General features: G+C 40.7%; 2 protein-coding genes across 13 annotated transcripts in view; both read right to left on the bottom strand.

Annotated features, from left to right (window-relative positions):
- SUSD3 (sushi domain containing 3) overlaps positions 1-1,240 on the bottom strand; it is a 33,275-nt gene extending 32,035 nt beyond the window's left edge. The window contains exons 1-2 of the mRNA XM_064433244.1: positions 1,128-1,240; positions 172-340 (exon numbers count right to left, since the gene is read on the bottom strand). Of these exons, the coding sequence (XP_064289314.1) occupies positions 172-340; positions 1,128-1,240 (282 nt within the window). The remainder of the gene's footprint in view (positions 1-171; positions 341-1,127) is intronic.
- Positions 1,241-3,589: 2,349 nt separating this feature from the next.
- The window catches only part of FGD3 (FYVE, RhoGEF and PH domain containing 3), a 108,544-nt gene continuing 97,521 nt past the window's right edge, over positions 3,590-14,612 (bottom strand). For 5 of the 12 annotated variants that reach the window (XM_064431910.1, XM_064431916.1, XM_064431915.1 and 2 more), the window contains exons 17-19: positions 12,418-12,570; positions 10,727-10,867; positions 3,590-4,986 (exon numbers count right to left, since the gene is read on the bottom strand). In XM_064431910.1, coding sequence (XP_064287980.1) covers positions 4,762-4,986; positions 10,727-10,867; positions 12,418-12,570 — 519 coding nt within the window. In that variant the 3' untranslated portion in view covers positions 3,590-4,761. The other 7 variants (XR_010368238.1, XM_064431914.1, XR_010368239.1 and 4 more) reach the window with 7 other exon arrangements.

Here is a 14,612-nt window from a genome sequence, read left to right as displayed (position 1 = left end):
TACAGCTTCAAAAAAGGGAGAAAACTTTTCAGCCAAGGTGGGGTTTAGGTACAGAATTCTTTGACACAGGATATTGTGGATATAAAAAAAAAAATAGGATTTACAGTGAAAAATCTCATCAGCTAAGTTCAAGGTCAAAAATCCTCTAAGGGATTATTAAAGGCCAGGTACCATCTCTAGCTTGGGATATCTTTGAGTGTCGGGCAGCTGGCAGTCACACATCCATACATGTTCCTTCACATCTGTCATGGCCATGGCTGGACACAGGTTCCTCACCTGGCTATGCTGTATGTTCTGGGAGGGTACAGAACCCAAATCCACAAGCCTCATCTCCACATCACTGTTGGAGAAGGGAGACAGACATAAAACGCAGTGCCAGTGTGCTCCAGCACAGTGATTACTTTGTTCCATCTCTGAAGATGCTTATAATGGACATAAAAACATATCCCTCATTTTCACTGCTCTGCTGTATTTTATCTCTCTGAGCAGTTCCAGCATGAAACAAGAAACTCACAGGTTTGTCATCTTTCTCTCTCAAGCAGCTGTGAGCATGTCAGTGACAAGGAATTTCATGAAAACAGAAAAAAGATCTGGGATTCACATTCCCTTGCCTGCATCACCTTTAGAAGCAGTTTTACATACATGTGTATGATTGTGCTCACCTCATGGGGACTCATGGGGTTCAGATTTAAGAAATATATCTTAATAATTAATAAATTAATAATAATTTAATTCTTCCTGGTGAAGGTGGTGCAGCCTGGGCACAGAGAAGCTGTGGCTGCCCCATCCTCTGAGAGTTCAAGGCCAGGTTGGGGCTTGGAGCACTCTGGGATAGCAGAAGATGTCCCTGCCTATGGTAGGAGGTGGAACAAGATGATCTTAAAGTCCCTTCCAATCCAAACGATACTGTGATTACATGATTTAGCAAAAATCCTTATTTGATCATAACCAGGCATTGATATGGTGGCACTAGTTCTCTTAAACCCTCAGTCAATGAACCCTGTGCAACCAATCATACCCAAGAGAGGCTGGAAAATGAGTAAACCAAATGAGCATACTGAAATCTAGCCTTTTTATAAGAGATTAAGGTGAATAATAAATAGTCCATCTGAATGGATCAGTCCCACTTGCTGATGTGAAAACCTGGCCCAGATTCTGTGGTGCTGATGGTCTGCAGCAGACACAGCAGGTAAGGACCATCCATTTCACAGTTTTCCTGTTTCTCAGCAGATTTGTCCATGCCGACTTTGCCCCTGATGGACTCTGGAGACAATACCCCTGATCCTTTAGATACTCATGAGCAATTTGGAGTCAGAGATATTAAAAGGTCACACATCATTTAGCAAAAACACAACTTCCTTCTTCATCATTTTGAATGGAGACATTGATTTCAAATAAGGCCTCTTAATGGACTGGTTTGATTTTGTGTAGTCTTGGTTTGAGTCTTGTCCAAGCTCAAAGATGACAGCAGTAGAGCTCAGGTATTGCTTGTACAATACCAAAGGCTTAAATGTAGGTGGAGATGATGTAGCTGGATCAAGTGGATCCAGATAATTTCTGGAATGCTGTGTCTCTCCGAGTCTTAGTTTAATGTTGTTCCTCATTCTGATCACCTCACTTTCTCACCACTTGCAAAATGAGCCACCAACATGCATCCCACCTCTAGGAAGGAAATAAATAATTGGAGACTGGCCCTGTCTGTCTGCTCTGTCACTGCCTTCTTCCCTTGCCAGTTCTTTGTATTTTTGCCTTTGCCAGCTCTTCTTTCTGAAGGCATAACACCACATTTTAATAAGAAAATTAATAAATAAACTCTCAGAATGAAGAATTTGTGGGAATGAAATTAAATACAGCTAATTGATTTGTTAATGAAATTTTTCTAAAGCAAATCCAGGGTTGCTCAAATCCTTAATCTGTGATTGTCAATTTACAGAAAAAAAATACAGAAAAAAATGGTGGCAGACATCGGTTTAATTCAGGCAAGAGACGATGGGCACCTTGGAGAATGACAACAGCTCCTGGAGAAGCAAAGGAAAGGTTTATCTGGCTGTTGACAGGAAGGACCAAACAAGCTCTCACAAGATTTGTGAGGTTTAGCTCCCAAACACAGCAGAACTTTGGCATCCTGCAGTGCCTGAGAGCCCAGAGCACCAGAGCTTGGTTTAATTCTGCCCCAGCCATGCTCAGAGAAGGAATGTTATGTCTGTGAGGCAGGTAGGGTCTGGTGCCTTGACCTGACAGGCAGAGTCAGAAAGACCTGGTGGGTTTTACTTCATGGCTGCAAGCAGCAAAGTGGAGAAGATTTGTTGGTGCAGCTCCACAGGTCACATCGCTTATGCACAGGGAAGGTTCTTGGCTTATCATGATATCTGGGCATCTTTTGTGAAATGTGCTGATGTCAGGACACTGTAGCTATGGGTATTGTACTTTTCATCCCCACTTCATCAAAATTCAGTCCCCTGGTTGAACTTTACTGCTGCTGCCACATCAAAATTTTTTCCTCTGGTCTTATCATGGCCAGCATATATACTTCAGTGCTATGTAGAGCTAGAAAGGGGCTATTAGTGGCTTAAGTCTTATTTATGCACTAATACAAAGGCGTATGTAGTATTTATGGGATGCTTAATCCCTCTGCACAGAAGCAGGCTGAGCTCAGAAAAACTTTCCTTTTATGACAAAGAAAAGTCTAAGGCTTGCAGCTTTTATGAGAAATAGTGTCAACAACACCTATTTCTTCAGCTTTAGGAGTTCCTACTTCCTTCCAAAGGAGAGAAGATGAGGAAGGCGAATGAAACAAAGGTCCTAACCCTCCAGCCTTTGATCTGGATGAGATTGGATCCTGCTGTAAATTCAGGACAAGCCTTCAGAGATGTGTACTGACTTCTCAGAGCATTTGATTGTGATTTCACAGCAGCACTGTATTTTGGGACCTTGTGCTGGTCAATCAATGCCAACCAAGAAAGACTCTCCCACAACAGCATTCTGTAGCCTGGGGCTGTTCTCTGAGGGCACTTTGCTCTTGCATTACAGCATGTTGGTTTGTTAATGTGTTCAGTAAGCACAATTCCCTTGATTTGCTTAAAATAATAGAATGAGAGAATGTTAACACATTGTAAACAAACAAACAAAACCCCCACCTCCAAACCAGAAATGTTACTAAATGAGTAAATTTTCAAGGCAAGCACTCTACATCATTACCTTTTCAAGGAAGCTTGGGGGAAGAAATAACACACACTGGAAAGAATTCCTTTTCATGGTAAAAACAATCTTTTCTGTGTAGGGTCGGTAGGAAAGAAAGATGCAAGTCTCAAGAAAATTTCCCAGTAGATAACCAAACACATGGCCTCTAATTTTTTATCATCACAGACGTCAGATATGTGATTTATTCACCAGTGTAAAAAATAAGCCAAACCCCAAACAAGTATAATTCCCTTTCTGTAGGTCCAAAAAAATACTCACTGATGCAGATCACTAATTTTCACCAATCCTAAAAAACTCTGTCTGTATGGAGCATTTCTTCCTATCTATCAATATCAGAAAATGTAGAAGGTTGAAGAGGAAACAAAAGTTAAACCAAACCATTTAAAAATACAGTACTGTGACAGATTTTATTTCATTTTGATACTACATGCTTACTACGACTAGGAACAGACATGCCTTTTTTAGACTTGTTTGTTTTAGACTTTTATAATTTTTTTTAACCTATATTAAATGTTGACCTAAACTTTGCTGTGCCTTGGAAATCTGGCTCAGGAGTTAACTGCTGGAATTTTTATTTAAATAGATAAGCACTTATGTTTGAAAATAAGACAAAAACAGGTGAACAGGGAAATTAAATTACAAATTCAGTTCATACAAATATCTCTTACACTGTGTACTAAATCCTGTTAATTAGCTGAGATATTTTCAAAATTCTTAAAATACTTATGAAACATTATTTACAAAGTATATAAATAAAATTTCGGCCACTTAAATTAACCAATACAACAAAAAAAGTCACCTTTTTGTATGGTATGTACTAAAAATGTTCTTGTTTATTGATCATAACCCAGTTTGCAGTATAAAATGCTTGTTCACTTACATCAAAATGGGTTCCAATAGAACGAAGGAAGGTATTGTTTCCAGAAGAAAGCAATCAGTATAATAAATGCTTAAATCAATGAGACTTCTTAATGTTCTGTTCTGCACCATTTGCAGTAATTTTTAAAAGTCCCTTCTACAGTATTTGTCATTTGAACAGCTCATCTCAAAACAGCAGAGACATGGTTTTAGTAACAGGAAAATACTCAGTACATTGCTCACATATCACAAAGACCTTACCAGGAGGGCAAGGCAGAGAATGGAATGTCAGTGGCCAGCACAAGCCTTTACAACATTTAACTTAAAAGGCAGCATTTATAGAACTAATCACAGACTATACACATCCTGCACTCAACAGCAATCAAAAGGACTGGAAAATATACATTTAGGAAAACAAGACATGATTTTCCATTACCTTTGTTAAAATTAATGCTTTGCTCCTTGTCTTTTGTTTTAAAACCAGCACTGACACCACCAACGACTATAACTACTTTTTTCTTTAACATAATATATGGCAGGTAACTACTGTACTTGAAAAATGTACAATAAAAGGTGAGAAACCACTGAACTTCCTATGCAAACACATGAAAATATAAAGCCATATAGATTCCAAAGTGCCAGGAATACCAAATTCAAGTGATGGTTTATAGCACGTAGGAAAGAAACGAAATTAATCTTGCTCTATGGGTTGCTGAGCCCTTCAGCTGTATCCTCAGTCTCCCCTTTGGCAGCTTTGGTGAGAATTTCCATCCATTTAATCTGCAGCTCTTCATCTTCTGCACTGAAATAGAGAGTTTGATGGGACTGGCAAAGCTTAAAAACGTGCTTCACATCAAACTTCTCACCAGAACCTGGTAAACTGACTTCATAGCCAGGCAGAGGGATTGGACGTGGGCTTCGTCCATCCTAAAGGAGAGAAAACAAATGTAAGGATTCAGGACCAAATACAGTTTGAGGCGGGAGGCGGGGTACACTGCACGGAGCCAGCAGGCACACACTGCAGGCAGCACACGGACGCAGTCCCAGGCTCCTTGTTCAGCGCTGCAGCGAAGGAAGCAGGGACAAGGCAGTACTGACTGCAAACCAGCAAAAAAGCAATGGCTTAGTGGTGCTTTGTTCTTATTTCACTGATTTGCTTTCACAGTAAGTATGGCCGGGGATTTTCATATAATGTCATGTAACTTATGCGTGTGTCTTTTACAAAATTTCCTCTGCATTATATACAGGCAATGGGAGCCAGCTTAGAAGAGTTTGATGTTGTCCCTTTTGAACATCATGGGACATTTTGTAGGATTGGTTAAAAGGAAGCAATTAAGCAAAGCTGGACCCTGAGAGATACCAAGGCAACTAAAGGGCAAAGGAAAAGTCTTTGAAAGAAAAGAATTTTTGATTTTCAGTAATTTATGATGCCTTTGAGAGATGTCAAGAGAGCCAGTGCTCAAATTCTTGACCATCTTTTCAAAGCCAGATTGACTCACAGATCTAAGGAGCAATACAGCTCTCTAACAGTCACATCTTGAGCATCAACCAACTCCTCTCCTAAGCTCTCAAGAAAGACATATTTTAGCAAGGCAAGGTGTGCCATGGCCAAGCAACCTCTTCAACTGCTCCCAGCAAAGTGTTTCTAAAGATGAGTCCCCAAACTGAAGTTTGAATCACACAGACATCAAGCATCTGTACAAAGCTGTCACCTTCTGTAGCAGCTGCTTGCATTGCAGCCCCACATCAAAGCCAACGAAGCATCCCACAGAGAAGTGGCAAAGTCATTCTTTTGTCAGCCCATACCAAATGCAGATGCCTTGGTAAATCGGGAAGAGGACCAAAACTCTGACAACAATGGCCAAAAAAGATGCCTACTTTTCTCACACTTTGTCTAAAGTAATTCCAGTACCAAACTGCTCACATCAATGCAGACTATATGTATCACCATTTATCAATACAGGCTTCTTGATTTATTCACCTGTTGCTTATTATTGTCATGCAAAAATGCCGGAGTCCAACTGCTTAAAGACCAAGCACTGTTCAAGGAGATTTAAGGCAGCTTTAGGCCAAACACTAAAGTTACACTCAGTTCCCATTTGTGTAACTAGTTGTCCTAAATTCAGCACAGTTTCTATTCCCTAAAACCACAGCCACATCCCTAAAAACAGGAAGGTCTTGCCCATGCAGAAGAACTGGCATGTACAAAGCAGCTCCTGTACACGTGGCACTGCTCAAGCAAGCAAACATGAAACTGATGAACACAAATGCACAAGAGCACATGCATGCTCAACCATGCCTGTTTCACTGGTCTTGGTTTGGAAGAGTAGACATTTAGACTTGTCAAATGGAAAATTGTAGGTTGCCCATGACAATGACAAATGATATTATTTGTAGCCACAAAGTGCACTGTAAGAGCAAATTGATGTTTGAATTGTATGTGTTACACCTACCCAACATGTGCAGACACAGGCAAATTAAGCAGTCTGCCTTTGGTCTTGCATCCTCCCTTAATATGCTGCCCTTGACACTTTGTCTGTACCTGCCTGATCCAAAAGGAAGGGATTTACATTATCTCTGAAAAGCTGTACTACTGAGAGGTAAAGGTGAAGCATTTGGCCTTGAGGAATACCCCACCCCCAACCCAGTCTTCTCTTTGGGACCAGCAGCATCTGTGGATGTCCTTTGCCGCTGAGCCCTTTCCTCCTACCTAAAGCCCAGTAAATCCAGCAGCTATTACGCACCCATGAGGAATTACAGCCTTATACTGAGCATGTAAGTAGGATTTACAGGCCTTATAAGAGAGATGAAATTCATGTTTTCGTTTTAAGAGCCTACAGGATTTGGCTGGTTGAACCGTATTTTTTAAAAAAAATATTTCTGCATGCAACATAGTATGACTGCATGATACTGGTATTTCATCAAACCAAAATACCCAGTGCTGAAAGAGCTTCACTTTAGGGCTGATTACAATTATTTTCCTCAGATAGTGAGTGAGGGATAGATAAAAATTTATGGATGTGTAATAATGTCAGCAATCAAAAGGACAGTGCACTCATCTTGACTCTCAGCAGCACAACACAAATGGGTTATTTATTTAGGTCATTAGAGCAGCATGTATTTATTACTTTGTTACAGCCATTGCAACACCCAGGGTTTAAGATCTGGGAACAGACTACTCAGTGCCACCACACAGGCAGTTCTGTTTCAGGCACCCCTGCATATAGACATGCCTCTGGCACCGCACAGCTCTTTGCAGTGTATAAGCCCTTTTGGACAACAATGACCCACCAATGGCATTTTCCCCCTACTACTTCAGAGTGGGCTTAGAAAATCCATGATTTTTTCTACCCAAACTCCACTCTTTATCCACTCATGATCTAACCCCAACCTTACACAAGTCATTGAGAGACTCCTGTAATCTTCAGGATCAAAAAAGGGCAAGCAGAGTTTAGTGCAGGGCCAGGTAAAACTTCTACTAAACAGGATCAACAGGCAAGCAAAAAAAATACTTCTCAAAAACCCTGAGTTCAATTTCAAACTCAGCTACTCCCTTATTTTCTAAAAGTAAATCACATTTACATGATGAATGGAAAATTTCTCTTCTTTATAAAGCAAAATTTTCTCTTGGATCAAGCTTGATCTGATATATACATAAATAGACTAGCCCTAGCCATACTAGTTTTACCCTTCATATTTCTCCTAAATTGATTACTTTTCCAGCTACTCTGGAAGCCTTTGCGTGTCTTACTCAGGTAAGTTCATGTCAGAGCTTTGCAAGCAGCTGTGCATTTTACAAGGCCAGTGGGGGCAAAAGGTCCAGGTGGAGCCCTTGAAAAGACTAATTTATCTTAAAACTGCTTCTCCTTACACTTGAAGTGGTCTTTGCTTATAAGGAAACTCTTATAATTTCACTGAGATAAGCACGACAAACAGTTGTACAAATTGTGACTACATTTGAGGACAAATCAAATTGGTATGATTCCCAAACCTAAATAAGCTGGGAATTCTCATGCATAAAGTCTTATGCAAGATTTGAACTGTGAATACTCAGGGGATTAATTCATTCTCCTGGAACAAAAGAGCAAAAAGAGCAGTTTTCGTGCTATTTTAAATATGTGAGTCATGTTTCTACCTGCACTTCTTTGGTGTGAGGGCCAGGGGTGCAGAGGAAGAAGCTTTCACTGCATTCAAAGCTCCAGATTCCGCTTGGTTTGCTCCTTCTTCCCAAGAGGCAGCTATTATTTTTGTTCTTCTTAACAATAATCCCCCGACTTTCAAACTTCTACAATCATGCTTTACTCTATGTTTCAAGACCTTTAATTCTGTTGTTGGCAATATTATTCCAAAATACACATCTCAGGCACTGAAATGCTTCTTTGCAGGTCTAAAGAGGTCTGTGAGATCCACGGAGCTGGTTATGCAAAACAGAACTATGCCTGGGAAAAGAATATTTAAGCGTATGAGTGGCTCCCAACTGATTCCAGACATTCAGCCACCAATAATGAAGCTCTGGAAGACATTTTCCTCAGAAGTTTAATATATCCTATGTAAACCAGAATTAACAAGAATGTTGGATTAATATCAAGAAATTGGACTTCCTAATTTTTTCTTGCAGTTGGATGCAAATTGAAGTATACAAATGGGAATGGCAGGCCCTTGAAGAAAGGAACAACTTTTTCTGTTTATAGTCTCATTCCTGACAGTAAATGCTGGTTTTGGAATGTAAGATAAATAACCTTGTTCTTTTGCTTTCTTGATACTTTATTGGGAGAATTCTCTCACCGCTAAAATAGTTGAGAACACTAACCTATAAATTTAACTGTCATAAAATTGACAATCAGTGCCAAAGGCAAAAAAAAAAAAATAGGATCTTACTAATATCAGCAGAGGCTCAAGATCAAATTTGGCAGGACATGGACAAAGTACACAGCAACTGAAGCAGAGAAGTTCCTCAGCTTCCATCTGTGGCTTTGCATGACTGTCAGGTGGGACCTGCAGAATCAAGCATCACTGAGTGTGCACTGAATGCAGGTGATTTATGTCTATGGATTATTATTTGTGCTGTACTGCAACAAATAGTTGGGCAGTAGGAAAAATTCTCAATCATACTGTGTAAGGGGTGTTGAGTCCTCTCAACTTCTCACCCCTGCCACCTCTTAGATGATACACATTGTTTCTGTGTGAGGAAGGCCAAAGAATTTAAACTTCTCTCCTTCTATTTCCACTCTCCTTGCCCAAATATGAGACAAGCTGGCTTGCTTTGTGTGGATGCAGGGCTTGCACTGGCCCTTGGCTGAGGCACAGCTTAAGCATCAGTTCAAAATTTCTGCAGGTGAAGCTGTTCTCTCTGTGTGGCTTTTTAGAGCATTGTTTCTTTCTCCAGACCCTGGCTCCAGAGAGAGCCAAAGAGTGGATTTGCTGCCTTTGTTTTAGTGCCTTGTCTGAGGCTGTTTGCTTTTCCAATGTTTAATTTCAGCCACGCATGTCCCACTGACTAGGAGGGAAACCAGGCATCTCACTGTCTGCAGGACAAATTGGAGGCTTACCCATTGTGGGGTTGGAACCACAGATGAAGCCAAGGGGGCTGAAGCTCCAAATTCAAGCTTTCAGCCTCTGAGCACTATGTTTAAAATATTACACAAATTTACTCAAAGCCAGAGGTGCTCCTCCTGACAAGCTGCGAAATGAACACAGCACTAATGACAAGGCGTAGTATTTGTCGATCAGATACAGGGTGAGCTTTACTCTGAATTCCTTTATAAAACCACAGGGAAAATTTATTTCCTCGAGTCTTCCTAGCCACAAACAGGTGCTAATAAAAAGAAAATATGTTTATCACGACAACTACAGCAGAGTAATTGCTGGCTGAATTCAGTTCCATTACTACTTCCATCCCACACAGGAGATAAAAAAAGCTGTGTATAAATGTGTCAAATGCCACATGCAAAACTGGATAAGGGGAATCTCCTTTCAGCATTGTCGTTCTTCAATGCTAAGGAAGCATGACAGGTATTTCTAGTTTGGATATAGGTGTTTCTATCCCTTGATTTTCATCACACACAAGTGCTAGTTAGCTTCAATAGTACATTTAGAGATGAAAAAACCTCTTACAAATGTAAGTATTTCAATTAATGATAAAACCCCATGATGCTATGACAAGGAACTTTGTAATTTTTCAGGCTGAAGAACATCTAAATTTTCACAAATTCCTCTATCTCATCAAACCAGAACTAGATTTAAAAAAAAAAGAAGCTTGAACCAGCAGCTCCAGAAATCGCAATGTCCAGCCTCCTTTGCAGCTCTATATGTTTAACAGGAAAGTGCTTTTCCTAACGACAACGTAATAAAACCCTTGAGTACACCTGCCTGAAACCTTAAAAAAGCTAAAGAATAACCTAATTATCCTTGTTGTGTCCTCTTTTTTTTTTGCTAAAAATTTGAATGGAGAAGCAACAAGATTTAACATGTGCTCACAACTGTATCAGCAGTAAGTACAGGTAACAGGGTAACCTAAAATCTCTGAGGCTTTGTGCCATATTCAGAATAGGAAATTCAGTTCTGGTGTTGAAACCAAGCCAAATTCTTTGACCTATTTCTCAGCTCAACATGTTTAAACTTACGCTTTTCTTTTTCTGTGTGTTAGCCCTCATGAATGCCATCTTACCTGGCTGCTTCCTTGCAGATACAGAACAAGAGGTTCACTCTTGGGGATGGTCACCCACATTTTGTACCAAGTCTTCCCTTTTTCAAGGAACTGGAGGTAGCTGCTGAAGAGGCTGTTTTCAGCCACAAGGATGCTTTGCTTCTGGATGAAGGGGGGAAAAAACAAAACAGAGCTATTTCTACTTATGTTGAAGTGTGCAAAATACTTAGAATGAAATATAAAATACTCAAATGGTGCAGAGTCAAATAACACTTGAGTGCAAATGCGGGGTAGGCCATAACCAAATAAGAAATTAATAATTACTATATACAATTAAGAAATAGCATAATTCTATGTAACAGAGGCAGAACCACCATTCCCAGCGGACATGAAGCTAAATTCAACTTCCGCCCAGTAAATTGAAAATGGTAATTAAGATGATGCACCTCATTTCTTGCTCAGCAAAGTAGGCAGGGAGATGACTTCAAATTAATGCAAAGGGTTTATTAACAGAACCTCTTGTGCATGGTGGAGACAAATCAGAGTGCAAAAAAAAAAAAAGGAAGAAATTGTTGTGCTCTGATAAAAAGGAAAGAAAATCAAAATTCCTGTTTGCATTAGGATTTGCACAGAAGCCTTCTGAAGATTTCTGGCAGCTGCTAATAACATTTGTTAAGTGGTAAGCTCTTCAGCTGCTACTAAGCTTGTTAAGAAAGTTTAATGTAAATAGAAGGGAAAGAAAAAGCCTGACTCTGATTTTTTTATTTCTATACACTGGTTTTCTTGCATTGTACTTCATCCTTTGAAGATTTAACAAAAAAACTAGCAGCCTGAGTAGAGGAGGGAAAAATGACATGTTTCCTTGAGTTTTTACAGCTTTTTGTTGTAATCTGCTTTCTGAAGTAAAGCCATGGGTTCTATTTCACTGGTTTGGCTCTCGGCTTTTCAGATTAACAGGGCCCTCTCTTCCCTGTGTAGGTGCAGGTTTGGACCTGCAACTTTCCCTACTGAAACAGTGCTGCAAAGTTTGTCATGAGCTATCACAGGCTGTATTGGCACCTATAAAGAGCTCATTATCTGTAGTCACAGCTGGAGCATGCATCACAGAATAACATGGTTGGGGTCAGAAGGGACTGTAAAAACCATCTCATTCCAACCCCCTGCCACAGGGAGCAATATCTGATACCACATCTGAAGGTTTTGATGAGATCAGGTTCCGGATCCAGAACTTTTTCTGTACTCTGCAGACCTGGCAGCTCAGGCCAAGGGGGACCTGTGGTTTTACCCCACCCTATTGCTGAGATCTTGGACGTGTTTAGATACAAAGCTGACAAAGCCCCCAAGCAACAGAGTTGCTACATGGAATTAAAAGTGAAAAAACAAATCTTATCTTTTGAATAGTTACTGTGCACAGCTCAAAATTGGAAATACACCATAATAAAAAGAAGTCAGAGGGTTTTCCTTCTTTTTTGTAAGTTTGTAAACTGAAGCTTAGCTGCCAAACCTGTATGCATCTCTGTGTGATCAGCATCCTATGATGAATGCTCACCATCTACAAACAGCATCCAGGCTGCAGATGTGTTCAATGAGATTTATAGGTCAGAGGAATAAATCCCATGGTGGGGCAGAAAGGAAAACAAATTTGATTAGCTTTTAATAAATACACTAAAAAAAGAGAGAGTCCCACAAAGTGTCTTAGCCAAAGACTATACCTCTGCAGCTAGTCTTTTCTTCTGTTCCCCAACTGCTTCCACTCCAGGGCTGCAGGGGCTCGCTGGGAGCTGCAGGAAACACTCTTTACACACTCGATTATGGCGGTTATTATCTGCAAGTGGCTTAAACTCAGAGCATTTTGCACAGATCACCTGTAACAGACAGATGGCGTTCAATTAGTCATGTTTAAAACACAACCCTTTATCAAAGAAATGGACTTGCAGAATGGTTGTTAGTAAAGCAAAATTCTATGAAAGCTAATGTAAATGTAAGATAGAGAGACCAATATAATATTCACTATATCTGCCTCCATTAATAACTAATATGCTTGTGATCCCATGCCATATACCAAAATACCAAATTAAGGAAAACTTACGTCTTTGAGGAAATACTGTATGACTAACAGCATGAAGATTTGCTTTTCTTGCCTTTTCTTACAAGCTTTTATAAGTCAAAAAGAGCTTAAGTTGATGAAGCAATTAGTGCTTTTCAATGGTTTAAGAAGGACTCATTTTCAGAGTGAAAGTGGCTGACATTCCTCATTAGTCAAGGACATCCTGGAGAATTGAGTAATCCAGAAAGTATCAACTGTTTTAGAACATAGTCCAATATATTATCCATTAAAAATTAACTGTCTGCCTCAGCTGCCAAGAGCGTGCAGTGGCACATTGGGCCGGAGGAACCAGAGCTTGGAAACAATGCTGGATCTTCAGCTCTGAACCTCTTTTCATGCTAAAAATTTGTCTCTAATACACCTGTTCCAGGGAGAAAAATTGTCCCCAGGGTGTCAGCCTGATGGACATCCATTCTAAATTTCTGTACAATAATAACCAAAAACCCACAGCACACATATATGTTGTTAAATGGTTCACTGTAAGAATTTAATTACTATATAAAGAGGACTGCCTTAATTGAGGAAGTGTTACCTGTTAGGAATATAAGTAGTAATTAGTGGAGATAAATAGTGTATAAAAATATATATGTGAACTGGGGAGAGAAAAAAGGGGGGGGAAATCCCTTCATTCCCTTTAGGTTGAGAAAACCAACAGGATGACGAGATCACAAAGCCGCAGCAGATGGACATCTCAGTATTTGCATCCACAAGGAGCTCCAGCTGCACCCAAAAACACCAGGTGCTGATGGCCCAGACAAGATGCCTATCTGTGGGGATCAGAACCATCAACACATGGAATCTAAATGCCAGATTCCGGGAACCAGGGAAATGGACCATTCCACCCCCGGACGAGGCTTTGTCCAAAGAAAGAAACCACCTTGAATATGAAGAACTCAGAAGGAAACAAAGACTTTCTGCCGCAGGCCAAATAAACTGTATAAAAACTGCTACCTTGCAAGCAGTAGGTGTGGATGGGGAGGTCTAGGTACCAGTTGGTCCTTTCCTCACGTTCACCCGTATCACTTCCTGGGGGTGATACGCTGGCCGTTTCGGTGGTGGCTGTCGAGACTGTTTTTATGGTCGCGGAATAAATTTTGTTTTTCATATTTTTATTAAAATTGGCTAATTCGCAGTTTTTTATTTATAACAATTTGGTGACCCCGACGTGATCTGGTAAGGATTCCAGGGTTCCCCTTTCAAAGTCCGGGCGCGCCCCGCTGATTTTCAGCGGCCGGACAAGATTGGGAAAACCCATCGGAACCAACCAGATAAAAATGAACTTTTTGTAGCCAGAAATTTTGCCACAACCAAACGGTGGAATGGGCCCAGAGCTCTCGAAAGCGGAGACAGCTCTCCGTGGAAGCCGGCTATTTTTACCCGTAAAATCTACGTGCACGAAGACTCCACGCGAGAAAAGGAGCCGTAAGTATCGCGGGGTTGGGTGAGAGAGTGGTCCAGTGTGTGTGTATGAGACGTGAAATTTTCACAAAGCGAGTGCGGACCCTGAGATTGCAGTTCCGTCCTCCCGCGAGGGAAATGGTCGGTCAAAGGGGAAGCGAGTGAAAATCCGAGCAACACACACACTTGAAGCCCCGGGAGAAAAAAGGGAGGTGAGGGGGGTTTCTTCGGAAACACACACATACAAGAGCCCCACGTTGGGGGTCTCTTGGACCACTGGCTGGATCAGGAGGAACGAAGAACCTCGCTGGATCCAGGGAAAAGGTACGAGAGCTCACAAAGTTGCTAACTGAAAAATCCGTGGTTCGGTTCTCTGCGTGATCAATAGGTTGGCAAAAAGTT

This window comes from Passer domesticus, chromosome 9, assembly GCF_036417665.1.
Source record: "Passer domesticus isolate bPasDom1 chromosome 9, bPasDom1.hap1, whole genome shotgun sequence".
NCBI lineage: Eukaryota > Metazoa > Chordata > Aves > Passeriformes > Passeridae > Passer > Passer domesticus.
The sequence above is the reverse complement of the archived record's forward strand: the minus strand, read 5'-3'. Positions and strand labels throughout refer to the sequence as shown.